Source organism: Oncorhynchus tshawytscha, linkage group LG08 (assembly GCF_018296145.1).
Source record: "Oncorhynchus tshawytscha isolate Ot180627B linkage group LG08, Otsh_v2.0, whole genome shotgun sequence".
NCBI classification, from domain to species: Eukaryota; Metazoa; Chordata; class Actinopteri; order Salmoniformes; family Salmonidae; genus Oncorhynchus; species Oncorhynchus tshawytscha.
This window is the reverse complement of record NC_056436.1, coordinates 52,257,302-52,274,630: the sequence shown is the minus strand read 5'-3', so window position 1 is coordinate 52,274,630 and position 17,329 is coordinate 52,257,302. Positions and strand designations below refer to the sequence as shown.

Sequence of the window (17,329 nt, the reverse complement as noted above, 5' to 3'; positions counted from 1 at the left end):
TTTAAAAACCTATCCCAAACCTTAACCCGTTCCTTAACCATTCGGAGTCCATGCCTAGCCTTAACCTTAAACACTTGGAAATTTGACGTTTGCAACTTTGATATTTGAGACGTGGATGAACGTCTAATTCTGATGTAAGACTGTGAGAGAAAGTTGCAGCTATAGCCTGTATATCATAAACCGGAAAACAGGGATGACATTTATTTTTATTGACAGGAGGGAGCTCCTGTTCCATTTTACCCTGTGTAAAATGGCAATAACAAGCGCCACACAGATTCGGCTCCAATTAGTATGCATGGAATAGTGGAAAACAAGCAATAGATCAAAGGTAAAGAGCACATTCATTTGGTAGTTAATCCCAGCGAGATGGGAGTGGAAGGAAACACGTGTTCATGCACACACACGGGGCCGTTGAGCACACATGGACGCACGCACACCCGCACGCACGCAAATACACGCACACACATTTTCGCATGTATGTACACACACATACCTGCACACCCGCTCGCATATACACACACACCTTGACAAGATTCACTCGACGAGCTACAAGTGAAATGCATCTAAATGTCAGCCTGTACAAACCGTTATTGACTGGAGGGGAGCTCCTGTTTGATTCAATCTTGAATACCTTCAGTTTGTTGTTTGTTCCTTATATTTTGGTTGGAAGGTATGCAACAGTATTGTTTTTTTGGGGGGGGGACAAGCTAGATAAAGTGAATCTTGTTTAGTTCATCAAGTGCAATTTAAATGTCTCCGAGACATAGACAGAACAATGCATCAGTGTTTCAGGCCTAAGAAGCAGGCGTTGGATGGCACACACTACCCATGGAATAAGTGAGATGCCACTCAAACTGGCATGGCTATTATTCGCTTAACTGCATGATTTGTTTAGTTTTTTTTGTGACTGAGTCTGATTATCAGCAGGGCACACACAGGTTAATTAATACAAGATGTATTGATGCCATACTTTTCCATGTTAGTGCAGAGTGATACAGTGAGGGCTGAACCGTCAAATAATGACTTGTACAACACAAAGCAAACCCCTGAGATAATGAGATTGTCTCACGGTGTGCCATGACTCGTAGCAGCTTCAAAAATGTAAAGTCAAGGGCACATATTGCATCTATTATATACATGCTGAACAAACATGTACACACACACACTAATGAGTCGCGAGGCACTGAAGTGGAGCGCACGCTCGGCTCCTCTCGTGTCTTTACGCTTCTCATTCACATTCGTCACTTGTCCATGATGCTGAAAGGATCTCCAGCGCACGGAGCGAAGACGAGCATTGTTCCAGTGCTTAAAGGAGGTATCTACGACTCGCAGGCGGACAGCGCAAGGAGGAGGACCGGAAGAGACGGTTAATTTACATTATAGCATTCCTTCACTGCTGGACCTGGAGCAGGAGCCCTCGTTTTCTATTAAAAAAAACACCTGCAGAAAATACTCACCAGTGCATTTTTCCTGACATCAAGTCGCCGATATGTGTCGGATCTAACATAGACTATTGTTGAGAAACAATGAATATCTCCATTCTTGGGAGGATGTGGGCACTTTTTTTCATGGAAATGCCTAAGTTTATGAATTTATCGGTTTTCGTTCTACCTGTTTTATGGGGTTTGGTGCTTGGTGGCTCTCAAAGTGTACAAATTGGTATGTATCAAGCAAATTCGTTCATTTGAAGGATAGCCTATATTTTTGGGACATAGGTCCCGCAAGTAGGCTAGTGATTTTGCCAATGCATGATGAAAGCTGGTCATGCAAATTAAATCAAATAAATCAACAATATAACATTTTGGAAAATGCTATACACAAGTATATTGAGATGTCCAATTGTTTCTATTACAGGTGGACTCTTTCCAAGGGGTGCTGATCAGGAATACAGTGCATTTCGGATAGGAATGGGTCTATTCGGCACACCCGAATTCAGATTGACGCCCCATATTGACAATCTGGAAGTAGCAAACAGTTTTGCTGTCACCAATTGTTGTAAGTAACAAATGTAGCCTATGTCAGGTCTCTTTACAAAGTTAACAATGAAATCAATTGTCATCCCCTTCAAATATACCAATAGAAAACACAGCAAAACTATAAATTGATGGATTCAATTAGGCTACTTAGAAACGGTGCATGGAACCACTCAATTAGCGCGTAATTTGTGAGCTTATTTAAATCGGTGAAACCACATCTGTTGTGGAAAGACATGGACAAGTAGGCTGTTTGTAAAATAATATCTTAGGTGGATTAGTGTTCATCTTCTCTGTGTGAGAAATGACAAGGTAAAGTTGGTTTCCACAGTAACAGTAAGTCACAGTGATGCTCCATTGACACAGGCGCGCGTAATGTCTTGCATGACAAGTAGGCACTGGGAGTATCCATTGTAAATACGTATTTTAATCAAATTCAAGACAGTTCTATTATCTTTTGTCAAATATGGTCTCCATTTGCAATAGCTTTTCATCTCTGTGATAGACATGACCTAGGTTAAAATACATTCACGCCCGTTAATTGAAAATGAGTTTATTAGTTTATTGTTCCACATATTTAATAGGCATTTATTAACCGTATTTAGTAAAGGAACGAATCTGTATCAGGTAGCCTATGCATTACATGTAGTTCTGTGGATGAGAAAAATAGGCCAAGTGTAATAATTCAATCATTAAGGTTTCTTCCCTCTGGGTATTGAGAGGAGGTTATAGCCTTCTGGACCAGCCTATTGCCTACCACTTCTTGGCCCACATTCGTTATGTTATTAGGTTCTTCAACACAATTTCTTTATATATATATATTGAGAACAATCAACTGAAACAATATATATATATAAATATACATAAATATATATATATATATATATTTAAACTGACAATATGTAATAGTAAAAAAAATAGGTTCGATTTGATCTGTTCACTGAGCTATTAATGAGCGCAGCTCTAAAATGGATGGGCTCCCCATTTCATCTAGCTGTTGCCAAGCGACAGTTCGTTTGAAAAAAACGTCTCTGAGGTATTTTATATCAAAACTCAAGGATACTTTTATACCATGTGCATCGATTATAATCACCGTTTCCACACTTTCCATATAAAAGCTTGTTGTGTTGAAGAACCTCAACGCGTCAGATGCCTGATGATGCTGGATCAAGAGAACAGCGACATGTCAGTCACCGTTTGGGTTCTAAGCAACAACATCAATGCCCATAACTGTTATGCCAGAGGTTGTTCTTATGCAATAGTGTTACATATGGCTTCATTCAGTAAGTAGTCTACTGTAAATGAGAATCAGATGGAATCATTGTAACTTACACATTTGCCTCACTTATTATGCACATATGTACTTTACAAAAGAGTAACTTTTAGGAGAACTATTTCTAAACTCTTCGGTAGGGAAAAGGCTGAAAGCATGTTCTTTGGACATAGGCCTACTGTATCCTATTATTGATAGGTGTCATCATTTATTTGAAAAGAATAGGGACAATAGATCTCACAGTTGGCTGGTCACACCTTAGTTGGGAAGGACGGGCTCCTAGTAATGGCTGGAATGGAATGGTATCAAGGACATGGTTCCATGTGTTTGATACCATTCCATTCACTCTATTCCAGCCATTATTAGCCGTCCTCCCTGCCCCAACCTCCTGTGATAGATATGTGATAACCTTGCCTTTAGTCGACGAATTGGTCACACACACACACACACATATATATATATATATATATGTGTGTGTGTGTGTTTCCTGTATGCAAACATATGTTATTAGAGAGTGAGAGGCTCTTCTCAAGCGTTTGACTATATAGGCTACTCTTTTAATCCAATAGATGACACTATACATTAGAAGGCGTTACAGTAATTCCCCTTCATATTGAAAACATACATTTACAGATGAGATAGCACCATTAAAAAACTGGGCACAGAGACATTTATAGAAGCCATATTAAACATTTGATGGATCATTTTGCTTGTACATTAGCTGAAACAATGTATCCAGTCAATGGGACATTTTTTTCATGGATAGAACGAATGACATCCCTGGGATGAAATACACTCTGATTAGCTAAATCACCAAGCTGTATCGTAGCCCAAAGTACAGTAGAATCCAGGTCAAATTGAAGGCATAAGCTCCCCTTACACGTCTGCCTTGTGGGGATAAGCTAATTCATAAGGAAGTCGATTGACATTTTCTCAGACAATTCTGGTTACAGGTTATGCAATGAAACAGATAATAATTCCTTTACTCTGATATTGTTGGATATGCTTTTATAGTGACCATAAGAAAAGACAAGAACTTGTACATTTTTATTCAAGAAAGTCTTGTTGGGCCCCGAGTGGTACGTCTACGATGTATGAAAGCAATGCCAGGAGAACCTCCTCCTGCCTTAGCTACATTGCGCCATCATCGAGTGCATTTGGTACCTTCTGGATCTGCTGCCAACTCCAGGAGAGCGGATGGAGGCGGCCACTGTGTGTGACCTCTTTCAAAAGAATCCACACTCCCTCTCTGGGGACTCCTAGAAGAGATATAATGTTGCATGTGAGAAATGGTTGATTTAACCCATCAAAAGTCCCTTATTTGACTCATTGTATTGTAATTTCCTACATTTACCTGCATCTGACCTCGTTATGATGTACAGGTAACTGCCAAAATAATATACTGAACAAAAATATAAAACGCAAAGTGCAACAATTTCAAAGATATAAGAAAATCAATCAATTGAAATAAATTAATTAGCCCCTAATTTATGGATTTCACATGACTGGGAATGGAGATGGCCCTCAGGATCTCGTCACATTATCTCTATACATAAAAATTGCCATTGATAAAATTAAATTGTATTCATTGTCCGTAGCTTATGCCTGCCCATACCATAACCCCATCACCACCATGGGGTACTCTGTTCACAATGTTGACGTCAGCAAACCCCTTGCCCACACGACACGTGGTCTGTGGTTGTGAGTCCGGTTGGACGTACTTCCAAATTCTCTAAAACGACGTTGGTAGAGAAATGAACATTCAACTCTGGCAACAGATCTGGTGGACATTCCTGCAGTCAGCATGCCAATTGCATGCTCCCTTAAAACTTGAAACATCTGTGGTATTGTATTGTGTGACAAAACTGCACATTTTAGAGTGGCCTTTTATTGTCCCCAGCACCAGGTGCACCTGTGTAATGATCATGCTGTAATCAGCTTCTTGATAAGCCACACCTGTCAGGTGGATGGATTGTCTTGGAAAATTTGAAATGCTCACTAAAAGGGATGTAAACAAAAGTGTGCACAAAACTGAAGAGAAATACACTTTTTGTGCATATGGATCATTTATTGGAACTATTGTTTTAGTTCATGAAACATGGGACCAACACTTTACATGTTGCGTTCAGATTTTTGTTCAGTGTAGAAACACTTGAGTAAATGATGGCTACAAAGTATATTGAAAGCAGGTGCTTCCACACAGGTGTGGTTTCTGAGTTAATTAAGTAATTAACATCCCGTCATGCTAAGGGTCATGTATTAGAAATGCTGATCAGGTCATTATTTTGGCTACCATGGCTTCCAATTGGCTCATTCATCCCCTCTTCTCCCCTCTGTAACTATTCCCCAGGTCATTTCTGTATGTGAGAATGTGTTCTCAGTCCACTTACCTGGTAAAATAATGGTGACACAAAAATACCCCCATAGGATGACAATGCCCCCATCCACAAGCCACGAGTGGTCATTAAATGGTTTGATGAGCATGAAAACGATGTAAACCATATGCCATGGTCGGCTCAGTCTCCAGATTTCGAACCAATTGAACAAATTCTGGAGCTGCGCCTGCAACAGCGTTTTCCACCACCATCAACAAAACACCAAATGACGGAATTTCTTGTGGAAGAATGGGGTTGCATCCATCCCTCCAATAGAGTTCCAGACTCTTGTAGAATCTATGCCATGGTGTATTGAAGCTGTTCTGGGTTGTGGTGGCCCAATGACCTATTAAGACACTTTATGTTGGTGTTTCGTTTATTTTGGCAGTTACCTTGTTGCAATCATGCCATTTTATATGTTCCCTTATGATCAAATGCAAAAATCTCAATCATGCAGAAAGCATATTCCATGGTCAGTTTATTGTACAATCTTAATTAAATACATTTAAATGCCCTTTTATAGAAGACGCTGTAAAATATTAAGTAGGCTAGCAAGTTGGGCCTTTCATAAATCGAGGCTAGACAGCCCTCTGTGGACCTTAGCCTGCCCTGAATACTCTCCTTAACCTAGAGTGCATTCGAAATGTCACCCTATTCCCAATGTAGTGCACTAGAACCCTATGGGCCCTGGCCAAAAGTAGTGCACTACATAGGGATAAGGGTGCCATTTGGCACACACATCTCCTTTTAATAATCCTCCATCCACACATACTGTAAGTGGGGTGTCTTTTTAAAAACTACACAGAGCTGAAATATCAATTACACACTTGTTCAAAGACTTCACGTCTAGTCTAAGTCGTCTCCTCTTGTCTCATATCACATTGTTTAGCCCGCTCACCGCTTCCGAGGCAGCGAGGTCAAATCTATTCACGTTGATGTGCTCTATATGGAGTCACAGTGCATACACTGTATGTCACTTGTCCGTCAAAGAAAGTTAGATTTGCGAAACAATAATGAGCTTGATGTTATTGCTTTCTTGCATTTGTAGGCTGCTAGTATATGTTCAACTAGTGAGAGGACTCAGCCGTGTTTTGTAATAACCTGTAGCTCAAGTTAAAGTCGCAGATCTCAAATCATCATCCCCTTCCCCATTCCTAACCTTAAATAGTATAGGTGGAAACAGAAAACGGACCATACTGTCGATCAGCGTCAACTTCACCCTCTTCCTCGTTCCACACCACGTCAACATGTCACCCTTATCCCACAGGATGCGATCTTGATGTGTTCATTCAAATAAAGATGATCTTTAATCTGATCTAGGACCTGATAAAAAAAAACACGCCTGGCTCCTACGCACGTCCAGTATCGCTCATCCTTTATCAAACTGTAGCTAGGCTTACGGTACACCAAGGGCACTGTAGCGACACCTATTTACTGTTCCACTCGAGACTCTGAAGGCAGAAGATGGAGCACAATTATGATTGTGTACCAGCCGCCCTTGACATCTGAGACTTATCACCATTATAATAAATAGCTACACTTCAAAACAGCATCTACGACACAAGGTAAAAACAATGCGGGACTTATTGTCCTGCCTGGACCCAGTCGGCAAGACGGCACCAAACAAATCTAGTACCAGGTTAATATTGCCCACTTCACCTGATCGAATTCTGTCACAGTTGGGCACAGAGGTACACGTGTGGTGGACAGATCATAGCCCTATATTTATTTGAGTCCGTTGGTAGATTTTTGTGTTCAGAGCCACTTACGGTGAGTGATATGTAATACAATGCATGCCTTAAGTGGGTTCAGTCATAGAAATATATTCTATAGCTACGGGTTCAGCAACAGCATATTCATTATATGCATCATAATTCTCTGTCTGGTTTTACCCCTTGATATGCAAGGTAGCTCAGAATTTGGAAGATGCAGTGAAATCCTCAGTACTCCATTAAAAAGGTGTGGAAATGAAGGTCATAAATCAACAAGTAGGTGTCTTGTTATTTTTTAAATGTAATCTTTATTTAACTAGGCAAGTCAGTTAAGAATGAGTTCTTATTTACAATGACAGCCTACCCTGGCCAAACCTGGATGACACTGGGCCAATTACACACCACCCTATGGGACTCCCAACACTGGCCAGATGTGATGCAGCCTGGATTTGAACCAGGGACTGCAGTGAGGCCTCTTGCACTGAGAAGCAATGCCTTAGACCCCTGCGCCACTCGGGAGCCCCAATAACACAATATTTGTATAGTCAATTTGATGCTGGATCAATTTGGAAAACGCATATGATTTATTCTGTTTGTTCTAATCGGGATATTTGCTGTAGGGGTGCATTTATTAGAAACACTAGATGCCGAGCTCACTACCCCTCTGATGGAGAGGAATTTTTAGTTTTTATTTCTAATTAGTGGAGAGTGGGGTAAGTGGAGCCAAAGGGGTGTGTTAAGCCACCCTTGTTGCTAGGAAACCATACACAAAATGTATAATTTCAACAAATATTTTGGAAGATGTCCTCGTTTCACGGAGTCTGTGAAGGAAGAAACCACATGGAAAAAGTGGTAAGTGTTAAAAGTGTAAAAAAAACTAAAAAACAGGTACAATGTTGTTAGGTGTTAAGCCTGTGTTAAAATATGCTTAAAATTATTTAAAGACAAAAGCGATTGTGTTTGGTAAGTAAAGATAGACAAAAGGTAGTGGTAATATTTAATTCAGTGAAGAAATTTGTAGGCGTAAGATCTGACAAATGACCACTTTTTTTGGACAAGCTATGTTTTAAAAACGTCAAAACTTACATGAATTCTGATTATACACAACATCCTGAAATACTGTACATTTAAATATCTTTGTTAGAAATAATAATATATTTCCCTTGGCGGAGTGATGATGAATGTAAAAAATGTCTCAACTTAGCCCACTCTCCCCTACCTGTTCTCATCAAAAAGCCTGACATATTTGTGTGTGTGCATGCGCAAGAGAGAGAGGAGAGTGAAAGATCATGATGGGCAGAGAAAGTGGGCAATGGAGGATGGACAGAGCAAGAGGCAGTGAGATAGAAACCCAGCCAGACGTAGAAAATAATTGTGAGAATTGTGTTATTCTCTATTCAAGCAACCTATTAAACAGGCTTTACGTAATGCCACATATGAGATAGACAAGGAATCTGTGTGCAGCCGAGCAACCAAGGTCCATTAAAGGAGACAGGATGATTCATACCTATCCAAAACCACCATAAGAGGTCTAATCGATAGGGGCGGGGTCTCCTCTGTCACGATATGTTTATCTAACCAGCACTCTGCTCCCCTCCCCTTGTACTTGACAGTGATATTCAATCCTATTCAATTAAAGAGACCTTGGGTGTTCTTTTTCCTGTGGAACCCTGCAATGCCGTAGGTAGGCGGTAACTCTGTTGCATCTGTCACTCTAGTTGCGGGGAAAGATTTCTGATTGCACCTGCTGCGAGGGGAAGAAAGGGTGGCTGGCTGTGTGTGTGTGTGTGTGTGTGTGTGTGTGTGTGTGTTTGAGAGAGAGCGACAGAGAGCGAAAGAGTGTGTGTGTGTTCTGTTCTTGAAGAGGTACTGTAGATTTCCTCCGTTTGAGACTTCAGAAACATGTAGAAGCTGGAAGATATGTCACACAGACCAGTACAATGAGCTAGAGTGCATACATACAGTACTTTCATTCTGTCTATTTATTATAAGATCTATTTATTCTCCTTCTGTGGCTAAGCAGCGACTGGAGAGCGTGGGAGTTGGAGAGAGAGCGATGCATAAATTATCTGACAGTTCGATTTCCGCTCGCCTCTAGAAGTAATTGTGCTCCAGCCAATAAAAGGCTTCTAGTACGACTTGACCACAGTTGCGGTGGCAGACAGGGCATGCATGTAAAGGCTTGGTTGGAGGGGGTAGAGGACAGCCCTCTAAGCATGCTTCTTCTCACCATTCATTTCCAGTTGTTGTTTATGTTGTCTATCAATTGTTTATCAATGCAGTGGGACCCTTCGTCAGGGTTGTTTTTCATTTGGTCCTTGAAACGTTAGAGTCAAAACTATATCCGCCTGTTCTAACCCAAAACGACACATGCATGTATGGTTTGCTGTAACTTAAAGTTGATGGGTGGTACAGTATTTGTACTGTAGGAAAGGGAGACAACAAAAATCTGATGTCAGAGACATATACGACCCATTTCACAGTGTTTTAGTAGCTCGACACAGCCAAGTCTGCGCCACTGTTACCATAGCAACGTGGTGCCAGGCTAGCTCTCTGTTGATATATGAGTAGACTGAAGTTGCGTTCGTCTTTCTGTAAGGCTTATGCGCCTGAACGTTCCCTGACATCGGTGGTGTTGTTCTTCAAATTACCCAAAGCACAGCAAGTGGAATGACTGATGCACGATGGCGCAATCATCTTTCAGTAATGATCCAACATCATAATAACTTGATTAGTATATCTCTATGGTGACAAAGGGAAAATTAGCCTTTTGGAATGAACATATGATTTAATTTGTATCTAGCGATGTGTTGTGATCTATTCTGAACATTACTGCATGAAAATACTATATTGTATATGTGTTAAATGGTTTGACCAATTATATGTGGTTGGTGTCTTTACAGCACCATAGCAATGAAATGAGAATGCTACATCACGCATGCATGATAAACCAATTTGAGCAGGTATAATTGAGACAATGTGCCCTGAATGTAACTGCAATCATATCCAATAAGGCTTGGGGTTATTTTTGGTAGAATCGACAGAAAGAAGTGTAACACAGGACATATAGGTTAACAATGGGATACCGTTTCTTATTCTTACCAACCAATGTACGTTCTGTTCTAATAAACACTGCCAAATCATTGGACAACAGATATTGTCTCAAACCCAGAACGCAAGTGTCACGTTGTCCACAGTATGCCTTTCTATAAATTAAGCGGAATGTCTCGCCATTTGTCCATACATTATCCCTTTTCTTTGTGTTTGTAATGTTGTTGTTCCATCCTTTTATATGCACATATTAACAGACAACGCTGAAGGAGTAAGCTTTCACACACATTACTTACAGTATTCAGACATTCAGCGCAAGCAAACAGGGAAAGTGTTTGGTTTCCCTGGCAACCTGGCTATCTGGCTCATTGGATGAATCAGTCTTTCTATAAACGCAGTAGTGCAGTAGTAGCTAACATACCAACATGCCAAGACATCATTAAAGAGAGTACTGCTTGGCCAAAACCTATGTGTTGGTGGTATATGAATGAAAGGTAATTGTATATATAGTAAGTCAAAAGTTTGGACACACTTACTTATTCCAGAGTTTTTCTACATTGTAGAATGATAGTGAAGACATCAAAATTATTAAATAGTACATATGGAATCCTGTAGTAACCAAAAAAGTGTAAAACAAATCAAAATATATTTTATATTTGAGATTCTTCAAATTAGCCACCCTTTGCCTTGATGACAGATTTGCACAATCTTGGCACTCTCTCAACCAGCTACATGAGGTGGAATGCATTTCAATTAACAGGTGTGTCTTGATAAAAGTAAATGTTTGGAATTTCTTTCCTTCTTAATGTGTTTGAGCCAATCTGTTGTGTTGTGACAAGGTAGGTGTGGTATACAGAAGATAGCCCTGTTTGGTAACAGACCAATTCCATATTATGGCAAGAATAGCACAAACGAGCAAAGAGAAACGATAGTCCATCATTACTTTAAGACATGAAGGTCAGTCAATCCGTCAAATTTGTGCAGTCGCAAAAACTATCAAGTGCTATGATGAAACTGGCACTCATGAGGACCGACACAGGAAAGGAAGACCCAGAGTTACCTCTGCTGCAGAGGATACTTTATTAGAGTTACCTGCCTCAGAAATTGCAACCCAAATAAATGCTTCACGAGTTCAAGTAACAGACACATCTCAACATCAACTGTTCAGAGGAGACTGATGAATCAGGTCTTCATGGTTGAATTGCTGTAAAGAAAACACTACTAAAGGATACCAATAAGGAGGAGAGACTTGCTTGGGCCAAGAAACATGAGCAATGGTGAAAATCTGTCCATTGGTTTGATGAGTCCAAATTTGAGATTTTTGTTTCCAAACACTGTGTCTTTGTGAGACGCAGAGTAGGTGAACGGATGATCTCTGCATGTGTGGTACCCACCGTGAAGCATGAAGGAAGAGAGGTAAAGGTGTGGGGGTGCTTTGCTTGTGACACAGTCAGTGATTTATTTAGAATTCAAGGACCACTTAACCAGCATTGCTACCATAGCATTCTGCAGCGCCATCCCATATGGTTTGCGCTTAGTGGGACCATTATTTGATTTTCAACAGTACAATGACCCAACACACCTGAAGGCTGTTTAAGGGCTATTTGTCCAAGAAGGAGAGTGATGGAGTGCTGCATCAGATGACCTGGCCTCCACAATCATCGACCTCAACCCAAATTAGATGGTTTGGGATGAGTTGGACCGCAGAGTATAGGAAAAGCATCCAACAAGTGCTCAGCATATGTGGGAACTCCTTCAAGACTGTTGGAAAAGCATTCCTCATGAAGCTGCTTGAGAGAATGCCAAGAGTGTGCAAAGCTGTTATCAAGGCAAAGGGTGGCTACTTTGACTAATCTAAAATCTCAAAGCCACCACCAACTTCGTTTTAGAGAATTTGGCAGTACATCCAACTAAGCTCACAACTGCAGACCACTTGTAACCATGGCAGCCCAGGATCTTCACCTCAGGCTTCTTCAACTGCGGGATCGTCTGAGACCAGCCTCCCGTGCAGCTGATGAAACTGAGGAGTATTTCTGTCTGTAATTTTTTTTTTTTACTAATTAAAATTGGCTGGGCCTAGCTCCCCCTGGCTGCACCCCTGCCCAGTCATGTGAAATCTATAGATTAGGGCCTAATGAATTTATTTCAATTGACTGATTTCCTTATATGAACTGTAACTCAGTAAAATCGTTGAAATTGTCACATGTTGCATTTATATTTTTGTTCAGTATAGATAAGTGACACATACTCAGGGAAGCGCAGGGAACGGGTGCAGCTTGCAAACAGTGACAACCCCACTTTTCATAAAAGCCTTGTAGCCGTCATAAGGACAAAGATTCAGAAGGAGGGATGCAGGATTAGATACAAAGGGTGGTTGGTTTTCATTGCACAGTGCTGGTGATGGGACACATTTACAATAAAAACTGCTGACTTTAAAATGTCAGTAAACAAAATGTAGTCTTCAAAAGCAAAAACCCCTATAATCACAAAACCTGTCTTTACCAACAAGATGAGTCTACCAGGCTCCAATACAACCTCCCCTGGCAATTACCAAAACCCAAATGAGGATAGCATACCCAAATGGGCACGTAAATACATTTGGCCACACCTTTTCTGGCACACAGGCCAGGAGCACGCTGAATCAAATCACACATGTTCACAGTGACAAGACAGAGACTGAGAAGCTCCCAGGACTAAACAGCAAACAAATACATCTTATCAAAAAACAATTATCTTAACTTTCACCTTGTGAGTGTTGCTCATGTGCACTATAAACATCACGTCCACTCAGGATGGTAAGAAAAGGTCAATTAAAACGTAACAATGTAGCCTGTATCAAACATAAATCAGAAATGTCTTAAATGTTGCAATAAACGGTAAGGGAATGGTGAAACCCGAGCAACTATTGTAGTGTAGTATGGCATATGGATATAACACATATCCTTTAACTTGTGAACCCAACCGCAACTATTTCCATTGTGAAAACAAACTCTCTCAACTAGTATGAGTTTGGAGAGCACACAAGTGAAAAGACGTGCCAGTGCATCTTCAACCGAAAGTTTAAGTCCCCAGGCTTTCTCTGCACAAGTCAGAGCCTGGTTTCCCAAAAGCATCTTAAGGCTAAGTTCATTGTTAGAACCTTCATATGAGCATTGGTTAGAAAATTTGTAAGCGGTTTCCCCAAACCATTGTTACCAAAGTTTCACTTGAAAACGCTTGCTATTTACCGGCTGCCTCAGACCACTCGTAGAAAGGCCAAGTGTTTCCTTTGAGGCTTTTTTTTGTAGTTTATATAGCTACAGAAGATCTCCACTAAACACACAATCAAGATGTTCATCTGTCTCTTTGTGATCGCCGATAACTTCAGAACAAAGTTGACTAAAAATACAGTCATTACAAACAAGTGAAGGATAAAAAGATGAATCAAATGAAAACTGAGATGACTGCATTACGAAGAGAAATACAGCATAGGGTACATAGACCTTTATATTTAAATCATATTGAAATCCATTTCACATTCATTCAATTGAGCTCCATTTTTGCTAAATGTAGACTAGCCTACCGTCTGTAAGTTTTGCCTCAATATATTTTATGATTGACGACACCATTCTGTATACTTCTGGCCCTTCTTTGGACACTGTGTTAACTAACCTCCAGATGAGATTCAATGCCATACAACACTCCTTCTGTGGCCTCCAACTGCTCGTAAACGCCAGTAAAACTAAATGCATGCTATTCAACCGATCACTGCCCGCACCTGCTCGCCCGTCCAGCATCACTACTCTGGACGGCTCTGACTTAGAATAAGTGGACAACTACAAATACCTAGGTGTCTGGTTAGATTGTAAACTCTCCTTCCAGACTCAGATTAAGCATCTCCAATCCAAAATTAAATCTACAATCGGCTTCCTATATCGCAACAAAGCATCTTTCACTCATGCTGCCAAACATACCCTCGTAAAACTGACCATCCTACCGATCCTCGACTTCGGTGATGTCATCTATAAAATAGCCTCCAACACTCTACTCAACAAACTGGATGCAGTCTATCACAGTGCCATCCGTTTTGTCACCAAAGCCCCATACACTACCCACCATTGCGAACTATACGCTCTCGTTGGTTGGCCCTCGCTACATGCTCGTCGCCAAACCCACTGGCTACAGTCTCTGCTAAGTAAAGCCCTGCCTTATCTCAGCTCACTGGTCACCATAGCAGCACCCACTCGTAGCACGCGCTCCAGCAGGTATATCTCACTGGTCAACCCCAAAGCCAATTCCAATCTTTGGTCGTCTTTCCTTCCAGTTCTCTGCTGCTAATGACTGGAACGAACTGCAAAAATCTCTGAAGCTGGAGACTCATATCTCCCTTACTAGCTTTAACAGAGTTACACATTATTATAGGCAAGAACACTTTTTTCATGATTTCTGGTAGATCTCTTGTAGAAAAATCCTATCGGATTTTGCAACCAGTCCTGTTGGATTCCTATGGGATTCTACCCAAAATGATTTTATTTTATAGGATCCTATTTTTTATTTATTTTTTATTTCACCTTTATTTAACCAGGTAGGCTAGTTGAGAACAAGTTCTCATTTGCAACTGCGACCTGGCCAAGATAAAGCATAGCAGTGTGAACAGACAACACAGAGTTACACATGGAGTAAACAATTAACAAGTCAATAACACAGTATATAAAAAAAGAGAGTCTATATACATTGTGTGCAAAAGGCATGAGGAGGTAGGCGAATAATTACAATTTTGCAGATGAACACTGGAGTGATAAATGATCAGATGGTCATGTACAGGTAGAGATATTGGTGTGCAAAAGAGCAGAAAAGTAAATAAATATAAACAGTATGGGGATGAGGTAGGTAAAATTGGGTGGGCTATTTACCGATAGACTATGTACAGCTGCAGCGATCGGTTAGCTGCTCAGATAGCAGATGTTTGAAGTTGGTGAGGGAGATAAAAGTCTCCAACTTCAGCGATTTTTGCAATTCGTTCCAGTCACAGGCAGCAGAGAACTGGAACGAAAGGCGGCCAAATGAGGTGTTGGCTTTAGGGATGATCAGTGAGATAAACCTGCTGGAGCGCGTGCTATGGGTAGGTGTTGCCATCGTGACCAGTGAACTGAGATAAGGCGGGGCTTTACCTAGCATGGACTTGTAGATGACCTGGAGCCAGTGGGTCTGGCGACTAATATGTAGCGAGGGTTAGCCGACTAAAGGGTAGGCTACGCATTAGAATAAGACTCCTCAATATTTTCAGCCATAGTTGATAATATCTCTCTAGAATCTGATTCATCGTCAGTATAATGGAATTATTCTAATTATAAAGTAAGATTTGAAAGCGAGAAAGCTGATCCGAGAGCATCGCTGCCTGCCTTTCGATCCTTTAAATATCAACACATGCCTCAATGACGTACTTAGTGAACGTTTTCATTGTGTGGTGGTTTGCAAAGTGAATGTTACATCTCAAATCAAATCAAATTAAATTTTATTTGTCACATACACATGGTTAGCAGATGTTAATGCGAGTGTAGCGAAATGCTTGTGCTTCTAGTTCCGACAATGCAGTAATAACCAACAAGTAATCTAGCTAACAATTCCAAAACTACTGTCTTATACACAGTGTAAGGGGATAAAGAATATGTACATAAGGATATATGAATGAGTGATGGTACAGAGCAGCATAGGCAAGATACAGTAGCTGATATCGAGTACAGTATATACATATTAGATGAGTATGTAAACAAAGTGGCATAGTTAAAGTGGCTAGTGATACATGTATTACATAAGGATGCAGTCGATGATATAGAGTACAGTATCTACGTATGCATATGAGATGAATAATGTAGGGTAAGTAACATTATATAAGGTAGCATTGTTTAAAGTGGCTAGTGATATATTTACATAATTTCCCATCAATTCCCATTATTAAAGTGGCTGGAGTTGAGTCAGTGTCATTGTCAGTGTGTTGGCAGCAGCCACTCAATGTTAGTGGTGGCTGTTTAACAGTCTGATGGCCTTGAGATAGAAGCTGTTTTTCAGTCTCTCGGTCCCAGCTTTGATGCACCTGTACTGACCTCGTCTTCTGGATGATAGCGGGGTGAACAGGCAGTGGCTCGGGTGGTTGATGTCCTTGATGATCTTTATGGCCTTCCTGTAACATCGGGTGGTGTAGGTGTCCTGGAGGGCAGGTAGTTTGCCCCCGGTGATGCGTTGTGCAGAACTCACTACCCTCTGGAGAGCCTTACGGTTGAGGGCGGAGCAGTTGCCGTACCAGGCGGTGGTACAGCCCGCCAGGATGCTCTCGATTGTGCATCTGTAGAAGTTTGTGAGTGCTTTTGGTGACAAGCCGAATTTCTTCAGCCTCCTGTGGTTGAAGAGGCGCTGCTGCGCCTTCTTCACGATGCTGTCTGTGTGAGTGGACCAATTCAGTTTGTCTGTGATGTGTATGCCGAGGAACTTAAAACTTGCTACCCTCTCCACTACTGTTCCATCGATGTGGATAGGGGGTGTTCCCTCTGCTGTTTCCTGAAGTCCACAATCATCTCCTTAGTTTTGTTGACGTTGAGTGTGAGGTTATTTTCCTGACACCACACTCCGAGGGCCCTCACCTCCTCCCTGTAGGCCGTCTCGTCGTTGTTGGTAATCAAGCCTACCACTGTTGTGTCGTCCGCAAACTTGATGATTGAGTTGGAGGCGTGCGTGGCCACGCAGTCGTGGGTGAACAGGGAGTACAGGAGAGGGCTCAGAACGCACCCTTGTGGGGCCCCAGTGTTGAGGATCAGCGGGGAGGAGATGTTGTTGCCTACCCTCACCACCTGGGGGCGGCCCGTCAGGAAGTCCAGTACCCAGTTGCACAGGGCGGGGTCGAGACCCAGGGTCTCGAGCTTGATGACGAGCTTGGAGGGTACTCTGGTGTTGAATGCCGAGCTGTAGTCG

The 17,329-nt window shown here is 41.3% G+C and overlaps 1 protein-coding gene across 6 annotated transcripts in view; it reads left to right on the top strand.

The window, feature by feature from the left end:
* Nucleotides 1-1,248: 1,248 nt before the first annotated feature.
* LOC112256336 (glutamate receptor 2) overlaps nucleotides 1,249-17,329 on the top strand; it is a 64,418-nt gene continuing 48,337 nt past the window's right edge. For 4 of the 6 annotated variants that reach the window (XM_024429510.2, XM_024429509.2, XM_024429511.2 and 1 more), the window contains exons 1-2: nucleotides 1,249-1,659; nucleotides 1,855-1,995. In XM_024429510.2, the coding sequence (XP_024285278.1) occupies nucleotides 1,527-1,659; nucleotides 1,855-1,995 (274 nt within the window). In that variant the 5' untranslated portion in view covers nucleotides 1,249-1,526. Of the gene's footprint in view, nucleotides 1,671-1,854; nucleotides 1,996-17,329 lie in introns of all 6 variants that reach the window. The other 2 variants (XM_024429513.2, XM_024429514.2) reach the window with 1 other exon arrangement.